The sequence below is a fragment of the Phaenicophaeus curvirostris genome, chromosome 5, assembly GCF_032191515.1.
Source record: "Phaenicophaeus curvirostris isolate KB17595 chromosome 5, BPBGC_Pcur_1.0, whole genome shotgun sequence".
Taxonomy (NCBI): Eukaryota; Metazoa; Chordata; class Aves; order Cuculiformes; family Cuculidae; genus Phaenicophaeus; species Phaenicophaeus curvirostris.
Genome location: NC_091396.1, coordinates 1,522,641 through 1,547,377, shown reverse-complemented (window position 1 = coordinate 1,547,377; position 24,737 = coordinate 1,522,641). Strand labels below are relative to the sequence as shown.

The 24,737-nt window shown below is 64.0% G+C and overlaps 6 protein-coding genes across 7 annotated transcripts; 1 reads left to right on the top strand and 5 right to left on the bottom strand.

Annotated features, from left to right (window-relative positions):
- Positions 1-1,106: 1,106 nt before the first annotated feature.
- On the bottom strand, positions 1,107-3,823 carry CDK2AP2 (cyclin dependent kinase 2 associated protein 2). The gene is made up of 4 exons (XM_069857325.1): positions 3,712-3,823; positions 1,682-1,782; positions 1,455-1,587; positions 1,107-1,333 (listed from the first exon to the last, which is right to left on the bottom strand). The coding sequence occupies exons 1-4, from the start codon at positions 3,779-3,781 to the stop codon at positions 1,266-1,268; spliced, it is 372 nt and encodes a 123-aa protein (XP_069713426.1). The 5' UTR covers positions 3,782-3,823; the 3' UTR covers positions 1,107-1,265.
- A 97-nt stretch (positions 3,824-3,920) lies between these two features.
- On the bottom strand, positions 3,921-4,901 carry LOC138720731 (keratin-associated protein 9-1-like; the record flags this gene model as incomplete). Its single annotated transcript, XM_069857079.1, has 1 exon — positions 3,921-4,901. A coding segment is annotated over one exon (981 nt), but the record flags the coding sequence as incomplete, so codon positions are not given.
- A 638-nt stretch (positions 4,902-5,539) lies between these two features.
- Positions 5,540-8,296, bottom strand: CABP2 (calcium binding protein 2). The gene is made up of 7 exons (XM_069857297.1): positions 7,995-8,296; positions 6,599-6,754; positions 6,441-6,471; positions 6,226-6,360; positions 6,038-6,147; positions 5,812-5,959; positions 5,540-5,720 (listed from the first exon to the last, which is right to left on the bottom strand). The coding sequence occupies exons 1-7, from the start codon at positions 8,169-8,171 to the stop codon at positions 5,695-5,697; spliced, it is 783 nt and encodes a 260-aa protein (XP_069713398.1). The 5' UTR covers positions 8,172-8,296; the 3' UTR covers positions 5,540-5,694.
- A 577-nt stretch (positions 8,297-8,873) lies between these two features.
- On the top strand, positions 8,874-15,308 carry NDUFV1 (NADH:ubiquinone oxidoreductase core subunit V1). The gene is made up of 10 exons (XM_069857262.1): positions 8,874-8,960; positions 9,047-9,129; positions 10,729-10,899; positions 10,988-11,171; positions 11,262-11,451; positions 11,970-12,182; positions 12,257-12,423; positions 12,497-12,578; positions 13,580-13,725; positions 15,128-15,308. Exons 1-10 carry the CDS (start codon positions 8,892-8,894, stop codon positions 15,209-15,211), a joined length of 1,389 nt encoding a protein of 462 aa, XP_069713363.1. The 5' UTR covers positions 8,874-8,891; the 3' UTR covers positions 15,212-15,308.
- A 239-nt stretch (positions 15,309-15,547) lies between these two features.
- Positions 15,548-18,228, bottom strand: LOC138720890 (mitochondrial coenzyme A diphosphatase NUDT8-like). Its single transcript, XM_069857307.1, has 4 exons — positions 17,954-18,228; positions 17,684-17,816; positions 17,039-17,116; positions 15,548-16,063 (listed from the first exon to the last, which is right to left on the bottom strand). The coding sequence occupies exons 1-4, from the start codon at positions 18,142-18,144 to the stop codon at positions 15,833-15,835; spliced, it is 633 nt and encodes a 210-aa protein (XP_069713408.1). The 5' UTR covers positions 18,145-18,228; the 3' UTR covers positions 15,548-15,832.
- A 1,085-nt stretch (positions 18,229-19,313) lies between these two features.
- On the bottom strand, positions 19,314-23,879 carry MTCH2 (mitochondrial carrier 2). 2 transcript variants are annotated; one of them, XM_069857278.1, is made up of 13 exons: positions 23,766-23,879; positions 23,205-23,289; positions 23,007-23,113; positions 22,862-22,888; positions 21,968-22,021; positions 21,815-21,872; positions 21,684-21,735; positions 21,539-21,598; positions 21,136-21,229; positions 20,875-20,998; positions 19,930-19,997; positions 19,621-19,696; positions 19,314-19,515 (listed from the first exon to the last, which is right to left on the bottom strand). In XM_069857278.1, the coding sequence occupies exons 1-13, from the start codon at positions 23,850-23,852 to the stop codon at positions 19,397-19,399; spliced, it is 1,011 nt and encodes a 336-aa protein (XP_069713379.1). In that variant the 5' UTR covers positions 23,853-23,879; the 3' UTR covers positions 19,314-19,396. The 2 variants fall into 2 exon arrangements, with proteins under 2 accessions (XP_069713379.1, XP_069713380.1); XM_069857279.1 differs by having other exon boundaries at positions 20,951-20,998.
- Positions 23,880-24,737: the final 858 nt, after the last annotated feature.

The following is a 24,737-nucleotide window of genomic DNA, read 5'->3' as shown; positions in this document are numbered from 1 at the left end:
GGGGGGGGCAGCGCCTACGGGGCCTCCGTTACCCCGGCCCGGCCCGCCCCGCTGCCATGGCAACGCGCCCCTCAGCCGCCCGCGCTCGCCCCCCGCCCGCTCGGGCTCCGCTCGCCCCGCTTCGGCTCTTTCCGCCTGCGCTCGCCCCCCGCCCGCTCACTCTTCGGCTCCCTTCGGCTCTTTCCGCCTGCGCTCGCCCCCCGCCCGCTCACTCTTCGGCTCCCTTCGGCACTTTCCGGCTGCGCTCGCCCCCCACCCGCTCAATCTTCGGCTCCTTTCGGCACTTTCCGGCGCCGCTCGCCCCCCGCCCGCTCAGCTTCGGCTCTTTTCGGCGCCGCTCTCCCCCCGCCCGCTCAGCCTTCGGCTCCCTTCGGCTCTTTCCGGCTCCCCCCGCACCTGCGCCGCCTCCGCGCGGACCCCCCACCCGTGACATCACAGCCCCGCGGGGACGGCCGTGACGTAGATGACGAGGGGGGGGCACGTGACGTCAGAGGGAGGGAGGAGGTGAGCGGGGCTGCTCGGGGTCGTGGGGACACCGGGACCCCTCTGCCCCACATCCCTGCGCCCCCAGCACCCCCTGCTCCAGCCCCACAGCTCCCTGCACCCCCATGATGCTCAGCCTCACACCTCCCTGCACCCCCTGCTCCAGCCCCACAGCTCCCTGCGCCCCCTGCTCCAAGCTCTGCCCCACAGATCCCTGCCCCACAGCTCCCTGCACCCCCTGCTCCAAGCTCTGCCCCACAGATCCCTGTCCCACAGCTCTCTGCACCCCCTGCTTCAAGCTCTGCCCCACAGATCCCTGTACCTCCATGATGCTCTGCCCCACAGATCCTTGTGCCCCCCACCTTTGCTCCCAGCTCTGCCCCACAGATCCTGCCCCCCCATGCTCCAGCCCCTTATCCCTGCACCCCCGTGATGCTCAGCCCCACAGATCCTTACACCCCACCCCGGAGCTCCAGCCCTCCCAGCTCAGCCCCCCATTCCCACCTCTCCTTAGTGTCCCCAAGGCACCGACCCCCCCCAGTCCTGCTCCCCCGTGTCCCCTTGTCACACACACCCCCCCCAGCTTGGCCCCTCCCTCCTCGCTGCAGGGACACGGCCTGGAGTAAACTCCCAGCCACCTCCTTTATTTATAAAAACAAAGATTTCTAAAGCAAGGGGAGAGCAGGGGCAGCAGGACACCCTCCCTGCTGCCAGCAGGGCAGGGACACGGGGTTGGGGGGGGAGCCCGGGGTTTTTGGGGGGGTCCCGGGTGGCAGCAGCCGTTACGTGCGGGCATTACGCTCTGTCTCAGCCAGGCACTCCCTGACCAGCGCCCGGGCGTGGATGATTCCTGCGAGAAGAAGCAGAGACCCCACGTCAGCATCCCCACCTCCTCGCCCCGCTCCCCGCGTGGGGCAGGGGAGCCCTAGAGATGGGGGGCGAGGGAGTCTGTGTCCCCCCCGACCCCGTACCCCGCTTCAGCCGCTCCATAGCACTCTTGCTGCCGGCGTAGGTGGGTCGGATCTCCTTCCCCATCTCCTCGATGACCGAGAGCAGGTCGGTGTAGGTGCTCTGCGAGCCCTGAGCCCCGGGGGGCTTCATCGCCTGCAGGGAAAAGGGGTTGAGAGCTGTGCCCCCCAACCCCGGTTGCAGTCGCGCTGCTCCCCTCGGTCTCCCCCCATCTCCTGGGGCCCCTCACCTGCACGTAGCCCATGGACGGTGGCCCGAAGTCATTGAAGAGCGGTCGGAACGGTGCGGCGGCACCGGGGACCGAACCGGAAGGCGACGGGACACTCGTGGCTGTGGGAGATGCAGGGTTACCGGTTGCACCCCCCCTGCCCCCAGCCTTTTTTCCTCAGTCCCTTCCCTATTTCCCCATTTCCCGATACCCCCTGCCCTTTCCCCACCCACCCCATTCTCTTTTCTCCCCCCACTTCCCAAATTTCCTCCATTCCTCTTCCCTCCACCATTCCCACCCCATCCCAGGCTCCCCTCCTTTCTCCCTATCCCCATCCTCCCCCTTTTGTCTTCCATCCCCATTCCCCTTCCCCCCCCATTTCCCTCCCCATCCCCCATTCTCCCCCATCCCAATTTCCTCCCCTTTTCCCATTCCCCCCCTCCTTTCCCCACTCCCAGTGACCCCACATTCCCTGTCCCCCAGTCCATTTCCACCCCCAGTTCCCACGTTCTCCCCCATTCCCCTTTGCCCCCCCAGCTCCTTTCTCCCCCCCCATTGCCTCCTCTCACTCCCTGCTCTCCCCATTCCCATTTCCCCCCCCCAATATCCTCCCCCATCCCTTTTACCCCCCCCACCCCGTTCCCACACTCACCAGTGGATAGCGCCCCCCCATTCTCCCCCAATCCCCTTCCCTCCTTCCCCCCCCCATTCTCCTTTCCCCCCCTGCTGACTGGCAGTCAGTGCCCCCCTCTCTCCATTTCCCTCATTCTCCTCCCCATCCCTGCCCCCCCCAAATCCCCGGTTCCCCTCCCCAACCCGTTTCCCCTCCTCGTTCCTCCTTTCCCCTCCATCCCTGTCTCCCCCCCCCCCCTCCATCCCCATTTTCCCCCCCTTCCCATTCCTCAGTCCCCCGTTCCCACCCCCCCCACTCCCATTCCTGTTCTGCATCCCTGTCCCCATTTCCCTCCCCCGGTCCCCATTCCCCCCCCCATTCCTGTATCCCCCCCGTTCCCCGTTTCCCCTCCATCCCCATCACCCCACCCCCACCCCATTCCCTGCTCCATCCCTCTTACCCTCCCGGTCCCCCCCACCCAGCCTTGTATCCCCACTCCGTCTCCCCGTTCCCCTCCTCCATTTCCCGGTGCCCCCCCCATCCCTGTACCCCCCCCATACCCGTTTTTCCCCTCCATTTCCCGGTGTCCCCCCACGTCCCTGTTCCTCCCCCATTCCCCATACCCCCCATCTCCCCATTTCCCCACCCCATCCCTGTATCCCCCCCATTCCCTGGTCCCCGTTTCCCCCCTCCCGGTCCCCGTTCCCCTCCCCGTCTCCCCGGTCGTCCCCTCCCCGTCTCCCCGGTCCCCGTTTCCCCCTCCCGGTCCCCGTTTCCCCCTCCCGGTCCCCGTTTCCCCCCCCTCACCGTCTCCCTGGTCCCCGGCTCCCTCTCCCGGTCCCTGTTTCCCCCCCCCTCACCGTCACCCTGATCCCCGTTTCCCCCTCCCGGTCTCCGTTTCCCCCTCCCGGTCCCCGTTTCCCCCCCACCACCGTCTCCCTGGTCCCCGTTTCCCTTCCTGGTCCCCGGTTCCCCCTCCCGGTCCCCATTTCCCCACACACACCGTCTCCCTGGTCCCCATTTCCCCCTCCAGGTCCCCGTTTCCCCCTCCCGGTCCCCGTTCCCCCCACACACCGTCTCCTTGGTCCCCATTTCCCCCTCCAGGTCCCCGTTTCTCCCTCCCGGTCCCCGTTCCCCCCTCCCCCCGTCTCCCCCTCCCGGTCCCCGTTTCCCCCCCCCCCCCGTCTCCCTGGTCCCCGTTTCCCCCTCCCGGTCCCCGTTCCCCCCCCCCACCGTCTCCCTGGTCCCCGTTTCTCCCTCCCGGTCCCCGTTTCCCCCTCCCGGTCCCCGTTTCCCCCCCCCCCGTCTCCCTGGCCCCCATTTCCCACCCCTCCCCCGTCTCCCCGGTCCCCGTTTCCCCCTCAACCCCCGTTTCCCCCTCAACCCCCGCTTCCTCCCGTCTCCCCGGGTCCCCCCGCTTCCTCCCGGTCCCCCGTACCGGCGGGGAGGGCCCCGGTGCCGGTGGGGCTGGCGCTGAGGGGCGCGGGCGCGATGGGCTTGTAGGACATCCCCGAGCGCCGCCCCCGCCCGCCCGCGCCGCCCTGACGTCATCGTGACGCGCCGCCCGCCTCCTCCCTCCCCCCCCCCCCACCAAGCGACGGGGCCGCCCCCAGTGACGTCATGGCCGGGGACGGGGTGGGGGGGGCCTTAAAGGAGACGCGAGCAGAAACGAGAGATCGGGGCGTTCATTGAGAACGGGGAGCGAGGGGCGGGGGGGACACGCGGCGGGAGACACCGTGGGTGACACCGTGGGTGACACCGTGGGTGGCACCGTGGGCGACGTGATGGGTCACAGCATGGGTGACACCATGGGTGACATGATGGACGACACCAAGGGTGACACCATGGGTGATGGGGGGCACAAGGGGTGACACGATGGGTGACACGACAGGTGACACCATGGGTGACACCATGGGTGACACCATGGGTGACACAATAGGTGACATGATGGACGAGACCAAGGGTGACATGATGGGTGATGGGGGGCACAAGGGGTGACACGATGGGTGACACTGTGGGAGACACCATGGGTGACATGGTGGATGACACCAAGGGCGACACCATGGGTGATGGGTGGCACAAAGGGTGACACGCTGGGTGACACGATGGACAACACCAAGGGCAACACAATGGGTGACACGATGGGCAACACCATGGGTGACATGATGGATGACACCAAGGGTGACACGATGGGTGATGGGTGGCACAAGGGGTGACACGATGGGTCACACCATGGACAACACGATGGGTGACACCATGGGTGACATGATGGATGACACCGAGGGCCACATGATGGGTAATGGGTGACACGATGGGGGACACAATGGGGGACACCAAGGGTGACACCATGAGTGACATGATGGACGACACCAAGGGCGACATGATGGGTGATGGGTGGCACAAGGGGTGACACGATGGGTGACACAATGGGTCACACCATGGACGACACAATGGGTGACACCATGGGTGACATGATGGGTGACATGATGGACAAGACCAAAGGCAACACAATGGGTGACACGATGGGTGACATGATAGGTCACACCATGAACAACACGATGGGCGACACGATGGGCGACACCATGAGTGATGTGATGGACGACACCAAGGGCAACACAATGAGTGACACGATGGACAACACCGAGGGCAATGAGATGGGTGACACCATCGGTGACGCGATGGGTGACACCATGAGCAACACGATAGGCAACATGATGGGTGACACGATGGACCACACCAAGGGTGACACCATGGGTGACACCATGGCCAAAACCATGGGCAACACCAAGGGTGACACGATGGGTGACACGATGGGTGATACCGTGGCCAACGCCATGGGCGACGCAATGGGTGACGCAACGGGTGACGCCATCACCGCATCACAGTGTGGAGGGAGCGAGGTCAGCGTGAGGGCCTGGTCGTCAGATACGGGGATGGAGGGATGGGGCGGGAGGTCCCCGGCACAGTTCGGATTTCCTCGAATCATGGAACGGTTTGAGTTGGAAGGGACCTCAAAGCCCATCCAGTTCCACCCCCTGCCGTGGGCAGGGACACGTCCCGCTGGAGCAGGGGCTCCAAGCCCCCTCTGACACCTCCAGGGATGGGGCGGCCACCGCTTCTCGGGGCAGCCTGGGCCAGAGGGAACAGCTTTGGTTTGAGGGACGAAAAAATCCGGCGAGCAGCAGCCAAGGCCCCGAAGAGTCCACGCCCGAAACGTGCTCGGCGATGGCCCTAGTGTCCCACGTCGTGGCCAAAGGTGACACGAGCACCTCGGGAGCTGCAGCCCCGCTCCTGGTCCAGGTGCCACGCTGCGCCGTCGTGTTCCCCGCGGCGGCAGCCGGAGCCGGTTGTCTCCTCCGTGTCCCCCTCGTCTTCGTAAGGCACGGCGGGGGCTCGGGTCCCGTCTTGGCACGCGCTGCCCTCAGCGCGACATCATCCGCACGAATTCTGCGGGTGGAAGAAGACGTAGAGAGAACATCCTGAAGGTGCCCAGGGCTTGCTCCCAGCCCTCTCCGCGCCCCCGCCCCCCGATCCCTACCTTCGAAGTCCACCAGGCCGTCCCCGTTGAGATCCACGTCCTTGAGGATCTCGTCCACCTCGCGGTAGTTGAGCTGCTGCCCCAGGAGCTTGCGCATCGCCTCCCGCAGCTCGGCCATGCTGATCTGCCCGTCCCCGTTGGTGTCGAACTGCACGGCGAGCGCCGGTCGGCATCGGCGGCTCCCGGCGTCCCCGCACCTCGGTTTCCCCCCCCCAAAATCCCTCACCTCACGGAAGGCGTCGCGCAGCTCCTTGATCCCGATCATATCCGCTGTCTCCGCCAGCATCTTGGGGCCCATCAGCTCCACAAAATCATCGAAATCCACCTTGCCGCCGGCTGCCGGAGAAGGGAAACGTCACCGGGAGCGCCGGGAGCCGGCGCCGGAGGGGGGACCCGCCGCACCCCGTCACCTACTGATCTGCTGGGACAGCTCGATGAGCTCCATCTCGGTGGGCATGTAGCCCATGGTCCTCATGCACTCGCCCAGGTCCTTGTAGCTGATGTATCCGTCGCGGTCCTTGTCGAATTCCCGGAAGGCCTGTTTCAGCTCTGCGAGCAGCGCGGCGGCATCAGCACCGGCGTCGCCGCGCGCCCCCAACCCGCCGCCCCCCAGCCCCTCCGCGCCTCACCTTCGATCTCTTCAGGCCGCAGCTCTCGGTCCTGGGGGAGAGAAAATGGGAAGGAGCGAAGACGAGAGACCTTGGCGCGTGGATCCCCTCGAGGATCCAGCCCCAAATCCCGCTGGGAGCCGGCGCCGCGGGCGCGCGCTGGGGTGACGCCTGCGTACCAGCTGGGTGATGGCGATGCTCTGCCGCAGGAAGATGCAGGCCGGCCCCACCAAGCCCTGCAGCACCGAGTAATTCTGCAACGGAGGCGACTGCGCCGCCTCCCCCGTCTCCTCAGGGTCCCCGGCGGCCGAGGGGCCGGAGCGCGGCTTCCCATCCTGCGGGGAGAGCGGGCGTGGGTGATGGGGCAGGGGGTCAGGCTGCCCCCTTCGTCCTTCTCCGAGCCCGCCGGGGCATCCCTACCTTGGGGAGCCTCCGCTCAGGGGTCTTGGTGCAGTTGCCCATGGCTCGGGGCGGCCCCCGCGCCGCAGGACATGCCAGGGCCGGCACGGGGGGTGGCGAGGGCAGCCGGGGCCGCGCGGGGATTTGAGGTTTTTATGGAATATCTGAGGATATGCAGGGCGGGCGGGCGGCGGCGAGGCTGGGGGGGGGTGGTGTGTGCCCGCGCACACACATAATCCTCCGGATTATTCCCTGCTTGGCCGCTCTGCTCCAGATGTGGGGAGCCGCCCAGCTGTTCCCATAGCCCCAGCCACGCTCGCACCCCCCGGGACCCCTCGGGACCCCAATCTCTCCGTCCCCAGCGGTTACCTCTCCGCCAGTGGGGTGCAGCCCCTCAGCCCCACCGTGATGTTCTGGGGCAGCCGCGCCGCTGCGGCTGCGATGCCCGCGTCCCCCCGATTTGCTGGATGCGCCGCGACCCCCCTGTCCGCGGAGCTGGGAAACGGGGCGAGGGCGACGGCCGCCGCGCTTGCCGGGCTGGCGGGAGGTGCCGGGGGACGCGGGGGACGCGGGGGTCGCGGTTCCTCGCCGCTGCGACCCGCGGAAGAGGAAAAACATGCTGCCGGCCGCCCCGTCCCGACGCTGGCCACCAGACCCTGCTCCCCCGCCGAGGGAAACCGGATCCCCCGAGCCCAGTGCTCGCCCCGACACCTCCGCTTCGAGCGGGACGAGGCCCCCGGGGACCGGGGACGAGGCCACCGGGGACTGGGGACCGAGGTGGCTTCAAATGTGGGGAGGGCGAAGCGAGCTGCGGAGCTTGAGGGGCTCGGGGGGCAGCGGTTCCCCCCTCCCCGGGGCCGCGGGGGGTCGGAACGGGGCGCCCCGGGGGGTAACAGGGGAGGGAGGCTGCGGGGGGGGGCTCCGGTTTCAGCTGAGAAACCCGACCCGGTGTGGGGCACCGGGCACGTGGTGGGAGAGGGGGGAGGACCGATGGCCACGCCCCCTCCGCATAGGCCACGCCCACTGCCTCGAAACCACGCCCACAACCAAATGGCCACGCCCCCAGCCCCCTGGCCACGCCCCCAGGCAAAACGTGAGCCCAGAAACCAGAGTGGTGGGAGCAGCAGGGAGGGAGGGAGGGGATCCTGCCCCTCTGCTCCGCTCGGGGAGACCCACCTGGAGCCCCGAGTCCAGTTCTGGATCCTCAGCACAGGGAGTACACGGAGCTGCTGGAGCGAGTGCAGAGGAGGCCACAGAGATGATGCGAGGGCTGGAGAACCTCCTGGACGAGGAGAGACTGAGAGAGTTGGGGTTGTTGAGCCTGTTAAGGCTGCGGGGAGACCTTAGACTCATAGAATCAGAGAATCACCAGGTTGGAAAAGACCTCTTGGATCATCAAGTCCAAGCATTCCTGCCGCTAGACCATGTCCCTGAGCACCTTGTCAACCTGTCTTTTAAATACTTCCAGGGATGGGGACGCCACCACCTCCCTGGGCAGCCTCTGCCAGCGCCCAGTGCCCCTTTCTGTGAAAAATAACCTCAGCTAAACAACCCCAGCTCCTTCACCCTCTCACAGAGCAGCTTCCAGTGCTGAAAGGGGCTCCAGGAAAGCTGGGGAGGGGCTCTGGATCAGGGAGGGCAGGGATAGGTTGAGGGGAAGAGTTTGGAGCTGCAAGAGGGGAGATGGAGATGAGATCTTGGGGAGAAATGTTTTGCTGTGAGGGTGGGGAGGCCCTGGCCCAGGCTGCCCAGAACAGGGGTGGCTGCCCCATCCCTGGAGGGGTTCCAGGCCAGGTTGGATGGGGCTTGGAGCCCCTGATCCAGTGGGAGGTGTCCCTGCCCATGGCAGGGGGTGGAACTGGACGCGCTTTGAGATCCCCCATCGCGTGGTTCCACCTCTGGCCACGCTCCCTTCCTCCTCAGCACCCGGTTGCCACGTGACCACGCCCCAGCGAGGCCACGCCCCCTTCCCCGGCGTCGCTCGCGGATGACGTCACGTCGCGCGCGCCGCAGCGGGGGCGGCTGAAGGTGACGGCGGCTCCGGTGCCGGTTCCCCCCGCGCCCAGCCCCGTCATGGCCGCTCGGCAGCTGCTGGCGCTGCGGCGCCTGCCCGCCGCCTCCTCCTCCTCCTCCTCCTACTCGGTGAGCGGAGCCGGGAAGCGGCGAGCGGTGCGGGGGCCGCCGGTAGCGCCGGTAGCGCCGGTGCTGAGCCCCGTGTGTCCCCGCAGACCGCGCCCAAGAAGACGCAGTTCGGGTCGCTGCGGGATGAGGACCGGATCTTCACCAACCTCTACGGGCGGCACGACTGGAGGTGAGCCCCGGTGGAGCCCGGTGGCTCTGATGTCCCGGTACAGCCCCGTCCAGGTGCAGCCCAGTCCTGGAGCTTCCCGGGCCCTCGCATGTCCCAGTACGTCCCAGTGCATCCCAGTCCCGGTACATCCCAGTCCCAGAGCATCTCAGCCCCAGTGCATCCTGGTCCCTCGCATGCCCCAGTCCATCCCAGTCCCGGTACATCCCAGTCCCGGTGCATCCAATCCCGGAGCATCCCAGTCCCAGTGCATCCTAGTCCCTCACATGTCCTAGTACATCCCAGTATATCCCAGTGCATCCCAGTCCCTCGCATGTCCCAGTACATCCCAGTCCCAGTATGTACAGTCCTGGTGCATCCTAGTCCCGGATCTTCCTGGTCCCTCACATGTCCCAGTACATCCCAGAGCATCCCAGTCCTGGTACATCCCAGTCCCAGTGCTTCCCAGTCCCTCGCATGTCCTAGTACATCCCAGTACATCCCCGTCCCAGTGCATCCCAGTCCCGGTACATACAGTCTCAGTACATCCCAGTCCCAGAGCATCCCAGCCCTGGATCTTCCTGGTCCCTCACATGTCCCAGTACATGCCAGTACATCCCAGCCCTGGTGCATCCTGGTCCCTCACATGTCCCAGTACATCCCAGAGCATCCCAGTCCTGGTACATCCTAGTCCCAGTGCATCCTGGTCCCTCACATATCTCAGTACATCCCAGTACATCCCAGTCCCAGTGCATCCAGCCCTGGTACATCCCAGTCCTGGTGCATCCTGGTCCCTCACATGTCCCAGTACATCCCAGTACAGGTACATCTCAGTCCCAGTGCATCCCAGTCCCTCGCATGTCCTAGTACATCCCAGTCCATCCCAGTCCCAGTCCATCCCAGTTCCGGTGCATCCAATCCTGAAGCATCCCAGTCCCGGAGCTTCCTGGTCCCTCACGTGTCGCAGTACATCCCAGTACATACCAGTCCTGGTACATCCCAGTCCCAGAGCATCCCAGTCCCAGTGCATCCTGGTCCCTCACATATCTCAGTACATCCCAGTACATCCCAGTCCCGGTGCATCCAGTCCTGGTACATCCCAGTCCTGGTGCATCCTGGTCCCTCACATGTCCCAGAGCATCCCAGTCCCAGAGCATCCCAGTTCCAGTGCATCCTGGTCCCTCACATGTCCCAGTACATCCCAGTGCATCCCAGTCCCGGTGCATCCTGGACCCTCACATGTCTCAGTAAATCCCAATGCAGGTACATCCCAGTCCCAGTGCATCCCAGTCCCTTGCATGTCCTAGTACATCCCAGTCCCAGCGCATCCCAGTCCCAGAGCATCCCAGCCCTGGTGCATCCTGGTCCCTCGCATGTCCCAGTAAATCCCAATGCAGGTACATCTCAGTCCCAGTGCATCCCAGTCCCTTGCATGTCCCAGTACATCCCAGTCCCGGTGCATCCTGCTCCTGGTCTCTCGTGTATCCCGCTCACAGCGTGTCCCAATCCCGGTGCCTTGTTTCCCGGTGCATTCCTGCTCCGTGCCCCCCATCCCAGTGTGTCCTGTCCCAGTGCCACCCGGTTTGGCCCGGCCCGGTGGCAGCGTTTGTGCCGTGCCCGCAGGCTGCAGGGCGCCCTGCGCCGCGGCGACTGGTACAAGACCAAGGAGATTCTCCTCAAGGGAGTCGACTGGATCCTGGGCGAGATCAAGACCTCGGGGCTGCGGGGCCGCGGTGGCGCCGGTTTCCCTACCGGCCTCAAGTGGAGCTTCATGAACAAACCCCCAGATGGCAGGTGAGGCTGGTACCGGCACCGGTTCCGCTACCGGCGCCGGTTCCCTCGCCGCAGAGAGCCCGTCCCCGACGTCTCCACCCTCCCCCAGACCCAAATACCTGGTGGTGAACGCGGACGAGGGGGAGCCCGGCACCTGCAAGGACCGGGAGATCATGCGGCACGACCCCCACAAGCTGGTGGAGGGCTGCCTGGTGGCAGGACGAGCCATGGGCGCCCGCGCCGCCTACATCTACATCCGCGGCGAGTTCTACAACGAGGCCTCCAACCTGCAGGTGAGCAACGACGGGGTGGGGATCCTGCTGTCCTGAAGCCCCCAGACCCACCCTGGGTGTCCCTCGGTGTCCCCCCTCTCCGTGCCGCAGGTGGCCATCCGGGAAGCCTACGAGGCCGGGCTGCTGGGGAAGGACGCCTGCGGCTCCGGCTACGCCTTCGACGTCTTCGTGGTGCGCGGGGCCGGGGCCTACATCTGCGGGGAGGAGACGGCGCTCATCGAATCCATCGAGGGCAAGCAGGGCAAACCGCGCCTCAAGCCGCCCTTCCCCGCTGACGTGGGTACGGCCGGGCCCCTCTCCTTCCCGACCGGCTCTTGGTGGCCTGAGCCCCGATTTCATAGAACCGTTGAGGTCGGAAAAGCCCTCAAAGCTCATCCGGTCCAACCCCACAGCGCCGACCAAGCTATGTCCCCAAGTGCCACGGCCACATGTGTTTTGAAGCCCTCAGGGATGGAGGCTCCACCTGGGCAGCCTCTGCCAAGGCTTCAATCATCTTTTCCATGAAGGAATTGTTCCCAAAATCCAATCTAGTCCTCCCCTGGCGCAACTTGAGGCCATTCCTTTCATCCTATAACTTGGGAGAAGAGCCCAGCTGCCTCCTCTCCACAACCTCCTCTCAAGGAGTTGGAGAGAGCAATGAGGTCTCCCCTCAGCCTCCTCTTCTCCAGGCTAAACAATCCCAGTTTTGCTTGAACGGGGCCGCTCAAAAGCAGGATAATATGGCAACAGCCGGACACAGCCAGTTGTCACCAAGCCACCATCCCACTGCTGTTATTTAAGAGCTCCTCCTGCTTCCAGGTGTCTTCGGCTGCCCCACCACGGTGGCCAACGTGGAGACGGTGGCCGTGGCCCCCACCATCTGCCGGCGCGGCGGCTCCTGGTTCGCCGGCTTCGGGCGAGAGCGCAACTCTGGGACGAAACTCTTCAACATCTCGGGTCACGTCAACCACCCTTGCACCGTGGAGGAGGAGATGTCGGTGCCGCTGAAGGAGCTCATCGAGAAGCACGCCGGTAAGTGCCGCTGAGCCGCACCGGGACGGCGCTGGGCCCAGCTCAGCCGCTCCTGTCCCCTCTCTCTTCCACAGGGGGTGTCCGCGGGGGCTGGGACAACCTGCTGGCCGTCATCCCGGGGGGCTCCTCCACGCCGCTGCTCCCCAAGTCGGTGTGCGAGACGGTGCTGATGGACTTCGACGCCTTGGTGCAGGCGCAGAGCGGGCTCGGCACGGCCGCCGTTATTGTCATGGATAAATCGGTAAGGGAGGAGCCCCCTTCTCTCTGGTGCTGCAGGGCCGACGTGGGGTCCTCACCCTCCTTTCCCTCCCCAGACGGACGTCGTTAAAGCCATCGCCCGCCTCATCGAGTTCTACAAACACGAGAGCTGTGGGCAGTGCACGCCGTGCCGGGAGGGTGAGTGGGGAGCTGGGGGAAAGCTGTGGGGCAGGAGGGCCGTGTTGCAGGCCCCATACAGGCCTTGTCCCCTTTCTTAGCCCCTCGCGGCCTTCTCCTTTCTCTGAGCCCCTTGTGGCCTCGTTCTCTCGGTCTCCCTCTGAGCCCCTTGTGGCCTTCCCCTCCCTCTGAGCCCCCTGCGGCCTTCCCCTCTTTCTGAGCCCCTCGTGGCCTCGCTCTCCCTCTGAGCCCCTCACGGTCTTCCCCTCCCTCTGAGCCCACTGCAGTCTTGTCCCCTCCCTCTGAGCCCCTCATAGCCTCACTCTCCCTCTCAGCCCCTTGTGGCCTCGCTCTCCTGCTCTCCCTCTGAGCCCCTCATGGACTTGTCCCCTTTCTGAGCCCCTCGTGGTCTTGCTCTCCTTCTGAGCCCCTCGTGGCTTTCCCCTCCCTCTGAGCCCCCCGCAGCCTCATCCCCTTTCTGAGCCCCTCGCAGCCTCGTCCCCTTTCTGAGCCCCTCATGGCCTCGCTCTCCCTCTGAGCCCCCCGTGGCCTTCCCCTCCCTCTGAGCCCCCCGTGGCCTTCCCCTCCCTCTGAGCCCCTTGTGGCCTCGCTCTCCCTCTGAGCCCCTTGTGGCCTTCCCCTCCCTCTGAGCCCCTCGCGGCCTTCCCCTTCCTCTGAGCCCCCCGCAGCCTCGTCCCCTTTCTGAGCCCCTCGTGGCCTTGTCCCCTTTCTGAGCCCCTCATGGCCTCGCTCTCCCTCTGAGCCCCTTGTGGCCTTCCCCTCCCTCTGAGACCCTCGCAGCCTGGCTCTCCCGCTCTCCCTCTGAGCCCCTCATGGCCTCGCTCTCCTTCTGAGCCCCCTGTGGCCTTCCCCTTCCTCTGAGCCCCTCATGGCCTCGTCCCCTTTCTGAGCCCCTCATGGCCTCGCTCTCCCTCTTAGCCCCTCACGGCCTTCCCCTCCCTCTGAGCCCCTCGCGGCCTTGCTCTCCCTCTGAGCCCCCCTTGGCCTCTCCCTCGGCGCAGGCGTCGACTGGATGAACAAGGTGATGGCTCGGTTCGTGCGGGGCGACGCGCAGGCGGCCGAGATCGACGCCCTCTGGGAGATCAGCAAGCAGATCGAAGGCCACACCATCTGCGCCCTGGGCGACGGCGCCGCCTGGCCCGTGCAGGTGCCGGGAGGGGAGAGGGATTTCATAGAATTGTTGAGTATTTTGGGTCGGGAGGGACCTTCCTGAGAGGTCGTCTGGCTCCAAGCCCCGTGCCGTGGGCAGCGACACCTCCCAGTAGCTCAGGTGCTCAAGAACCTGAGCAGAGGGAAATTAGGAGCAGGAATTGTAGTGATGCTGTGGGGCGGCTTTGATGTGCAGAGAAAGGCTGGGGCAGCAACGGGTGCGTCGTTAGAGGGATTGAAACAATAAAAAAGGGAAAAAAGGAAATAAAATGAGGAAGGAAGAAAATAGGAAAATTTAAAAAAGGGAAAAGGGAAAAAAGGGAAAAAGGAAAATAAAAAATGAAAAGAAAAAAGAAAATAGAAATGAGAAAGGAAAAAATAGAAAAATTTGAAAAAGAGAAAAGGGAAAAGTGAAAAAAGGGAAAAAGAAAAATAAAATAATGAAAAAAGAAAAAAAGAAAAAGAAAAGAAAAATGAGAAAGGAAAAAATAGAAAAATTTAAAAAAAAGGAAAAAGTGAAAAAAGGGAAAAAGGAAAATAAAAAATGAAAAGAAAAAAGAAAAAGAAAGTAAAAATGAGAAAGGAAAAAATAGAAAAATTTAAGAAAGAAAAAAGGGAAAAGGGAAAAAAGGGAAAAAGGAAAATAAAAAATGAAAAGAAAAAAGAAAAAGAAAGTAAAAATGAGAAAGGAAAAAATAGAAAAATTTAAAAAAGAAAAAAGGGAAAAGGGAAAAAAGGGAAAAGAAAAATAAAAATTGAAAAGCAAATGAAAATAAAAATGAGAAAGGAAAAAATAGAAAAATTTAAAAAAGAAAAAGGGAAAAGTGAAAAAAGGGAAAAAGAAAAAGAAAAAAATGAAAAAAATAAAAAGAAAGAAAAATGAGAAAAAAAAAGAAAAAAGGAAAAAGGAAAAAATGAAAAAGAAAATAGGAAAAAACAGAAAAATTTAAAATTGAAAAAAAAGAAAAGGGAAAAATGAGAAAAGGGAAAAAGAAAAATTAAAAAATGAAATCAGAAAAAAAAATGAGCAAAATTAAAAAAGGGAAAAATTGAAAAAAAATAAAAAGAAAAAAGAAAGAAGGAAAAAGGAAAAAATAAAAAGAAAATAAAAATGACTAAAAAGGAAAAAATAGAAAAATTAAAAAAGAACAAAAGAAGAAATGAGAAAAAGGAAAAAAGAAAAAAATGGAAAAAGAAAAAAAATGAAAAAAGAAAAAAGTGAAAAAAGAAAAAAAGGAAAAAAGGAAAAAAATGAAAAAGAAAAAAAAGAGAAAAAAAAGTTAAAATATGGAAAAAATGTGAGAAAAACAGAAGAAATGAATGGGAAAAAATGACAAACTAAGATTAGTGAGGGCTGTCAGCCTTTCCTCTGCGCCGTTAACTCCCTTTGCTCTCAGCAGGGCCTGATCCGGCACTTCCGCCCGGAGCTGGAGGAGCGGATGCGGCGCTTCGAGGAGGCCAAGGCCCGCGCCACGTCGGCCTGAGGAGCTGGTGCCGCTTCCCGGCTCCGTGGGGACGCAGGGATTCCCGGAGCAGTTGGGGCTCCTCAATAAACAAGGTTTGGATCCACCCCAGACTGGAGATTCCAGCTCTCCACGAAATGCCGTGTCCCCTCTGGGGGTGGCGGGGGGTTGTAGGGCAGGAACATCAAAACCCGGGGCAGAAACCTCAGAGAATAGAGTAGAACCATCAAAATGTGAATCGTAGAGTCACCAGGTTGGAAAGGACCCACTGGATCATCGAGTCCAACGTTCCCATCAAAACCTGGGGCAGAAACCTCTGAGAATGGGGTAGAAACATCAAAACATGGAGCAGAAACATCAAAATACGAATCATAGAATCACAGAATCACGGGGTTGGAGAGGACCCACTGGATCATCGAGTCCAACCATCCCCATCAATCACTAACCCATGTCCCTCAGCACCTCAGTCCCATCCTCATGCCACGAGAGGTTCCAAATATGGCTTTGTTTTTAACCAAATCACAGTGTTTGACGGCACCCGTGGGCGCGGTGGCTTCCGAGGTCCATGTGAAGGGGGACACCACGATCTGCTCCAAGGAAGCTCTTCCAGCACCCCAACAGTGTGGCCCTGGACGGGGGGGGTCACCCCTTCCTGGGGTGGGACAGCACGTGGGTTTTCTTGCGGTAGCAGCCGGGCGCGAGCAGCTCCAGGGTGAGCTCGGTGACGATGGCCGTGAGCCCCCAGACGCGGTGGGGGCCGTTGAGGAAGACGGGCAAGGTGTAGGCGTAGCGGCCGCCCGTGCGGAAGTGCGTGTAGCCCTGGTTCTCCTCACGCAGAAGGTGATCCAGGGGCAGTGTGAAGACCTCCTCCACCTGCGGACACCGCACGGAGACACCGAGGCAGCCACGGCGTCACCAAGGTGGCCACAGCATCATTGGGGTGGCCATGGTGAGGTGGCCACGGCATCACCAAGGTGGCCATGGTGACACTGGGGTGGCCACAGCATCACCAAAGTGGCCATGGTGTCACCAAGGTGGCCACAGCATCATTGGGGTGGCCACAGCATCACCAAGGTGGCCATGGTGAGGTGGCCACGGTGTCACTAAGGCATCACCAAGGTGGCCACGGCGTCAGCAAGGTGGCCATGGTGACACTAGGGTGGCCATGGCATCACCAAGGTGGCCATAGTGTCACCAAGGCATCACCAAGGTGGCCACGGGGTCACTAAGGTGGCCATGGTGACACTGGGGTAGCCACAGCGACACTAGGGTGGCCATGGCATCACCAAGGTGGCCATAGTGTCACCAAGGCATCACCAAGGTGGCCACGGGGTCACTAAGGTGGCCATGGTGACACTGGGGTAGCCACAGCGACACTAGGGTGGCCATGGCATCACCAAGGTGGCCATAGTGTCACCAAGGCATCACCAAGGTGGCCACGGGGTCACTAAGGTGGCCATGGTGACACTGGGGTGGCCACAGCATCACCAAAGTGGCCACAGCATCACCAAGGTGGCCATGGTGAGGTGGCCACAGTGTCACTAAGGCATCACCAAGGTGGCCACGGCGTCACCAAGGTGGCCATGGTGTCACCAAGGCATCACCAAGGTGGCCATGGTGACACTGGGGTGGCCACAGCATCACCAAAGTGGCCATGGTGAGGTGGCCACGGTGTCACCAAGGTGGCCACGGTGACACTAGGGTGGCCATGGCATCACCAAGGTGGCCACGGCGTCACCAAGGTGGCCATGGGGTCACTAAGGTGGCCATGGTGACACCGGGGTGGCCACAGCATCATTGGGGTGGCCACGGGGTCACTGGGGTGGCCGGGGAAGCGGTGTCACCCACCTCGTCGGGGTTGGGGGTCAGCGTTAGGTCCTCCAGAGGTCCCAGGTTGGCCACGATGGGAGCCACCAGCTGTCCCTGCTGGGAGGAGGCGCCGGCCGGGGACACGAGGGACAGCTCGGGGTCACCTAACCCCGCGCGGGGCTGTCACCCGACACCCCTCCGAGGGGCCCCTGTGTCCCTGTCACAGCCCGGCTGGGCCTGCTGCCTGACACCCTTGGCCTTGTCACCCCCCTCCCCACCCCCCTGAACCCCTGTCCCTGCGTCCCTGTCCCCTTCCTCCTCACCACCCCCCTCCCCACTGTCCCCGGCCCCCTCCCAGCGTCCTTGTTGTCCCCCCCGGGGCCCCCCGACCCCCGGTTCATCCCCCGCTCCCGCTCTGGCAGCGCCCTCGGCTGCCCCCCCTCCTCCGGTGTCCCCGTTCCCCCTGGTTCCCGTTCCCCCCGGTGTCCCCGCTACCCGGTCGGGCAGCTCCCGCGACTCCCACTCTCCGTTCCCCCCAATTCCCGTTCCCCCCGGGGTTCCCGCTACCCGGTCGGGCAGCTCCCGCGGCTCCCACTCTCCGTTCCCCCCGCTTCCCGTTCCTGGTCGGGCAGCTTCCCCCCCCCGCCCCCGTCCCCCCCCCGCCGCTGTTCCCATTCCCGGTACCCGGTCCGGGATCTCCCTCAGCTGCCCCCACACCGCGTCCTCCGGCAGCCGCAGCCCGAGCTCCTCCCGCGTCTCCCTCAGCGCCGTGGCCGCCGCGTCACGGTCCGCCGCCTCCCGCCGCCCCCCGGGGAAGCTGCAAGGCCCCGGGGGTGTGTGGGGGGGCGATTTGGTGGGTGCCCCCGGTGTGTGTCCCCCCCTAACCCTTCCCCCCCCCCCCCCAACCCTTCCCCCCCCCCCCCCCCCCACTCCCCTCAGGCCGCGTCCCGGTACCTGACGTCGCCGCTGTGGGGCCCCGCGAGGCGGCGGGAGCGGAGGGTGAAGAGCAGCGCGGGGCGGCCCCGCAGCGAGCACAGCGGCACCAGCACCGCCGCCCCGGCCCGGCCCGCCCCGCGCAGCGCCGCCCGGCAGCGCCGCTCCCACAGCGGCCCGGGGGGCCACCGAGCGGCCCACCCCGCCGGCATCGCCCCGGGGACGCACCGGGAACCGGGGACGGACTGAGAACCGGCCCCCCCCGCCGCCCCCTGGTGCTGGGGGAAGGCCGGACACCGGCACCGCCCGCCCCTGGGACGGGGGAGGGAGCGGACACCGGCACCGCCTCCCTCTAGAACCGGGAGGGACCGATAACCGGCACCGCCCCCTCGTTCTCCTCCCGTTGCCCGGTCTGGCAGCGCCCCCGAGCCGCCCCCAACCCCCCCGTGACCGGTTACCGGCCCCACCTGGCCCCCAGCACCGGGGAGGGACTGGTTACCGGCAACAGCCCCCTGGGCAACCAGCCCAGCCCGGGCGGCAACCCCGGTGCCGGGGGGGGGCAACGACCCCTCCTGGGTGGGCAACTGACCCACTGAGTGGGCAACTGACCCTCCTGGGGGGCAACTGTCCCCCCTGGGGGGGCAACTGACCATCTGGGGGGGGGGCAAGTGCCCCACTGAGTGGGCAACCACCCCTTCTGGGTGGGCAACTGACCCACTGAGTGAGCCACCCCACTGTGGAATGGGCAAGTGACCCTCCTGGGTGGGCAACTGTCCCTCCTGGGTGGGCAACCCCACTGTGAAATGGGCAAGTGACCCACTGAGTGGGCAACAGCCCCTCCTGGGTGGGCAACTGACCCACTGAGTGGGCCACCCCACTGTGGAATGGGCAAATGACCCTCCTGGACGGGCAAGCAACCCTCCCAGGTGGGCAAGTGACCCTCCCGGGTAGGCAACCACCTCCCTCGCAGCTTTGCACACGCTCCTCTGGGCGCACAGGCCCTGCTGCAGCTCCCCCGGCTCTCCCAGCACCCCGCAATTATCCGCAGCCGTTAACGAGCGGCGCCGGCCCCGTGACCCTTGCACAGCGGGTGTGGAAGCGCAGGGGCCTCGGGAAGGGAGGAGAAGGTTCCAGGCAGGAATTCCTGCTCTCGCAACAGCCCTGACCGGGTCCAAAGGTGGGAAAAGCCTCCTGGAACGAGGCCGGAGGAAGCAGAAGAGGGATTTTCGGTGGAGGAGAGATGATGGAGGTGAGAGGATGGACACGACGGTGTCTGCTGGGATCAATCCCACCCCCAGCCCAGTGGATAAAGGGTTAGGGAAGAGCAGGGAATAACAAGGACACGGCGCCGGAGAGCAACAGACACCCCGAGACAGCCGCCTTCATCTCTCAGCACTAAATGATTTTAAAAAACTGTATAGAAATCATCACTCTCCCTTTGGTTTTCGCCTCCGGAGCTCGGCCTCAGCTCTGCGATTCCCCTCTCGGCTCCGGCTTCAGCGAAACCTCCTCTCGTCCCACACGTAGCGCTTCCCTGCGGGCACCTTGCGGAAAAACAGGCTGTTCCCTCGGCTCATGTTGCCCTGGAAGAGGGAGAAGAGCAGAGCTGGGTGGATCGGGGAGACCCTCGGGAGCCCCCCCAGGGATCTCAACCAGCTCCTCTCTGCATCCCGGCTCCGGCCGCTTACCTCCCTGCGGAGCTGGCTCCAGCAATCCAGCCACGAGGAATAAGAGGGGGCGTAGGGCAGGAGGCCCCCGGCCAGCCTGGGGAAGGGAGATCCAGAGGGAATTATTCCCACTCGGGGCCGAGCTGGTGGAGCGGGAGCCGTTTTCCCTCTCCAGCTCCACAATCAGATCAGCCTCGGTCGATGCCGGGCTCCTCGCCACGCGTCCAACCCCAGGAATCCAACCCCGCCGCGCACTGGGAACCTCTGCCAAGCGGGAGCTCCAGAAAAGCCACCCGGGAGCCGATGCGGCTCAGAGCCGGGGGGACTCACCCGCAGTTGTTGACAGCCATGAGGTTGGAGACCAGCACGAAGGGGTAGGTCAGCATGCTGGCGAAGAACTGCAGGGAGAGCGGGGCTGGTCGGCCGCGGAGCCGCCACGGATCCCTGGTTCCCTCCCCAAACCCCCAAAGAGCCCTATGGAACCCCTGGAGAGAGCCCCGGCCACAGGATCCATGTAAACCCTGCCAAGGCTGCGAGGTGACTCAACCCCCTCCCTGGGCAGCCTCGGACACTGCCCAATCACCCTTGCCAGGAAATATTTCATCCTGCTGTCCAGCCTGACCCTCCCCTGGTGGAGCTTGAGGCCATTCCCTCTCGGCCTGTCCCCTGTCCCTTGGGAGAAGAGCCCAGCTCCCTCCTCTCCACAACCTCCTCTCAGGGAGTTGCAGAGAGCAATGAGGTCTCCCCTCAGCCTCCTCTTCTCCAGGCTGAACCCCCCCAGCTCTCTCAGCCGCTCCTCTTCTTCTCCAGCCCCTTCCCCAGCTCCGTTCTCTTCTCTGCACTCACTCCAGAGCCTCAACATCCTTCTTGTGGGGAGGGGCCCAGCACTGACCCCAGGATTCGAGGAGCGCTCTCCCCAGGGCCGAGGCCAGAGGGAGAAGAACCTCCCTGGCCCTGCTGGCCACGCTGGGTCTGATCCAAGCCCAGATGCCCTTGGCCTTCTTGGCCCCCTGGGCCCCTGCTGGCTCCTGTTCAACCAACCCCCCCAGGTCCTTCTCCTCCAGGCAGTTTCCAGCCAGCCTTCTCCTAGGCTGGAGCTGCTCAGGGTTGTTGTGCCCCAAGGGCAGGACCCGCCATTTGGCCTCGTTGAACCTCCTGCCGTTGGTCTCAGCCCATGGATCCAGCCTGTTCAGACCCCTTTGGAGCCTCCCGACCCTCCAGCAGATCCAGCTCCCACCCAGCTCAGTGTCATCTCCAAACTTGCTCAGGGCGCACTCGGTGCCTTCATCCAGGTCGTTGATAAAGACACTGAGCAGGGCTGGAACAGCACCAGTACCCGGGTTGTACTCACTCCAGTGACTGCCTGGGAGTAGCTCTTCATCTCAGTCATGGTTGAGACCTACAGGAGGAGAAAAGGCTCCATCAGCCGCCACACGGAGCTGCTCTGTCCCCTTGGATTGACCCAGGGCCCTTCCCAGTCCCGGTGATGCCACCGGGGGGGTCCCCGGCTCCCCAAGGAGGGTGCGGAGCCCGTACCCCGTTCTCCAGTGCGTAGGTGTTGATGAGGTAGGCCAGCATATTGCAGAGCCAGAGGGAAAGGATGTCCCCGAGGAGGCGCGGGATGAGGCCGCTGGAAGAGAGGAGGCAGCAGGAACGTGAGCCTGGGGAAGACCGGGAGCCAGGGAAAAGCTGGGTGGAGGGGGAAATCCAGCCTGGGAACAGGGATGCTCGGATAAAAGGCTCCAAGAAGACCCAGAGGGAGCCCAGCCACCCGGTGAGCAGCATTTCTGGGAAGGGCTGCTCTGTTTCCAAGCCCCCAGGCACTGGATGTCACCGCCGTCAATCCCGGGCTTGCCGGGAATCCCGCTCGGGAGGGCAGAGGGAGACAGGAGCTGGGAGAGGGGATCCCAGGGACGGATCCCGCGTCACGAGCACTCACGCGAAGAAGCCCAGGATTCCCTCTTCCCGGTAAATGGTGGCGAAGGCGCCGAGCGTGCCGCTGTGCCGGGGAGGAAAAGGAGAGTTGCGGGCTCAGCGGGGCCTCGGCGAGGCGGCGTGCCCGCCCGGCAGCTCCCTGTGCCTACCTGTACTTGGTCTCGCGGCCGATGAACTGCACCATGCAGCGCAGGGTGATCACTGCGGGCAGAGAGAGCGCGATCACAGCCGGGGCTCAGCGCCGCCCCGCGCCGTTCCCAGCTCCCTACGCGGCACCTACCGTGAAAGGGGTGGGTGACGAGCGTGGCGGCGGAGCGAGCGACCATCTCCCGGGACGTCTGGGGAGAAACGGGACGTCAGGGGAGGGGAAGGCGGTGGGCAGAGCTGGAGAGCGGCCCCTCTGCCGCCCCGGCGCCCCCCTGCTCTTCCTCACCTCCTTGAGCACCTGCTCCAGCGAGGACACGGGCTCCTTCTTGCCGGCGCCAGGCTGGGAAAGGGAAGAGGGGTCGGGCGGGGAGAGGAACCGCGCGCTCCTCGCCGTCACCAAAGGGCTCCGGACTCGCAGAGAGGGAGCGGCAGCTCCGGAGGGGAGAGAGGGAGGGAAGGCAGGGGGGAAAAAAAGAGAGGAGGGGAAGAGGGAGGAGTAGAAGGATGAGACAGAGAGAGAAGGGGGATAAGGTGAGGTATAAGGAAGAAGAGAGAGAGAGGAATGCGAGGGAGAGAGGAAAGAGCACGAGGGAGAGAGGGAAACAGCACGAGGGAGAGAGGAAAACAGCACGAGGGAGAGAGGGAAACAGCACGAGGGAGAGAGGGAAACAGCACGAGGGAGAGAGGGAAACAGCACGAGGGAGAGAGGGAAACAGCACGAGGGAGAGAGGGAAACAGCACGAGGGAGAGAGGGAAACAGCACGAGGGAGAGAGGGAAGGAAAAATAGCAAGGATAGGAGAGAAGGAAGGAGATGGGGATGGAAGGAAGGGGACAGGCAGGGAAAGAAAGGGGGAGGGAGGGAAGGAAGGAAAAGGATGGGGAGGAAAGGGAAGAGAGGGACGGGGAGGGAAGGGAGGAGAGGGACGGGGAGGGAAGGGAGGAGAGGGACGGGGAGGGAAGGGAGGAGAGGGACGGGGAGGGAAGGGAGGAGAGGGACGGGGAGGGAAGGGAGGAGAGGGACGGGGAGGGAAGGGAGGAGAGGGACGGGGAGGGAAGGGAAGGGAGGGATGGGGAGGGAAGGGAAGGGAGGGATGGGGAGGGAAGCGAAGAAAGCGATGGGGAGGGAAGCAAAGAAAGCGATGGGGAGGGAAGAGAGGCAGGCAGCAGCTCTACGCTCACCTCAGCCTGCTCGGCCTCCTGGTACTGCTGTGGAGCAAAGGGCAGGGTGAGCAGGGCCGGACGCTGCAGCCGGCGCTGCAGGGAGGAGCCGTGGGCTCCTGGCGCCCCAGTTCCCCCGGTTCCACGTCCCGCCCCGTGCCGGTACCTGCAGCACTTTGCTGTGCACGACGGTGCCGATGGCGCTGGAGCAGAGTCGCGGGGCGAGGCCCTTGAAGAGTCCCGCTCGGCCGTCCACCTTCACGATGTGCTTGGCTGGGGACAGCGGGCACCGGTCACGCCACCGGCAACCGGCCCCGAGGCCCCTGCGAGCCCCGTGGGGACGGGGACCCGGGGCCGCACTCACCGTAGGCGAAGAGACCGGGGAGCTGGTAGACCTGGCGCCCAAAGATGTTCCTGCCCAGGGTGGGCGGCAGCGGCTCGTACCCGACCTGCGGCGGCACCGGAGCCGGTACTGGCACCGAGCCCGAAACCCGCCCCCCGCGGCCGGTACCGGACTCAGTTTCCACCCCCGGTACCGTGAGCCCTGCGCTGGCCCAGCCACTGGCACCACTGCCAGTACCGGTGCCCCGCTAGCTCCCAGTAGCCTGTACTGGTGCCTCCCCCAGCTCATGCAGCCGGTACCGGGGCCCCCCCCAACCACAGACCGTGCAGCCGGTACCGGGGCCCCCCCGCCTCCACAGCCCGTATAGCCAGTCCCGGAGGACCCACCCCCGCCCGTACAGCCGGTACCGGTGCCCCCTCCGCCCCCCAAGCCCGTGCAGCCGGTGCCCCCCGCCACCAGCCGCAGCCCGTGCCACCGGTACCCGTGAATCCCGCACCACCTCGCCCCCCGCAGCCGGTACCGGCGCCCGCCCCGCCCGCGCCGCCCCAGCCGGTGCCGGTAGCGGAGCGGTCCCGCCCTTACCTGCACGAGCACCTTCACGTACATGAGGGGCTGCGAGAGCACCGTGAGCCCCGAGCCCAGCAGCACCTGCGAGGCCGCGTCCGCCATGCTGCCCCCGGCCCCGACAGCGCTTCCGCCTTCCCCCACCCACTTCCGGCGCGGCGATGACGCACTTCCGGTCTGGGGCAGCGCGACGACGAGACGGGCGTCGCGTCGCCATGGAAACGGGGCCCTGGGGGCGTCAGAGCAGGGCGGGGGGCGCTGGGAGCGGGTCCAGCCGTCCCCGTTCTCCCCGGAGCCAGCTCCGAGCGCCTCCTGAACCCCGACGGGGATGGGGCTCCCCGGGCGGCCTCTGCCAGGGCTGAGAGCCCTCTGCGTGAAGAAATTGTTCCCGGTGTCCGACTCGGACGGGCCCCGGCACAGCTTGAGGCCGATTCCTCTCATCCCCTCCCTTGGGTGAAGAGCCCAGCATCCACCTCGCCTCCTCCTGCTCTCCAGGAGCCTCCTCTGCCTTCAGTCCTGGGCTCCGTCTGGGCCCCTCGTGGCAAGAAGGGCCTTGAGGGGCTGGAGCGCGTCCGGAGAAGAGAACGGAGCTGGGGAAGGGGCTGGAGAAGAAGAGGAGCGGCTGAGAGAGCTGGGGGGGGTCAGCCTGGAGAAGAGGAGGCTGAGGGGAGACCTCATTGCTCTCTGCAACTCCCTGAGAGGAGGTTGTGGAGAGGAGGGAGCTGGGCTCTTCTCCCAAGGGACAGAGGACAGGCCGAGAGGGAACGGCCTCAAGCTCCACCAGGGGAGGGTCAGGCTGGACAGCAGGAAAAAATCTTTCCTGGAAAGGGTGATTGGGCAGTGTCCGAGGCTGCCCAGGGAGGGGGTTGAGTCACCATCCTTGGAGGAGGTTCAAAGATGACTAGACGAGGGTCTCAGAGACCTGGCTTAGTGGCAGATAGGAATAGTTGGACTTGATGATCCAAGAGGTCTTTTCCAGCCTGGTGATTC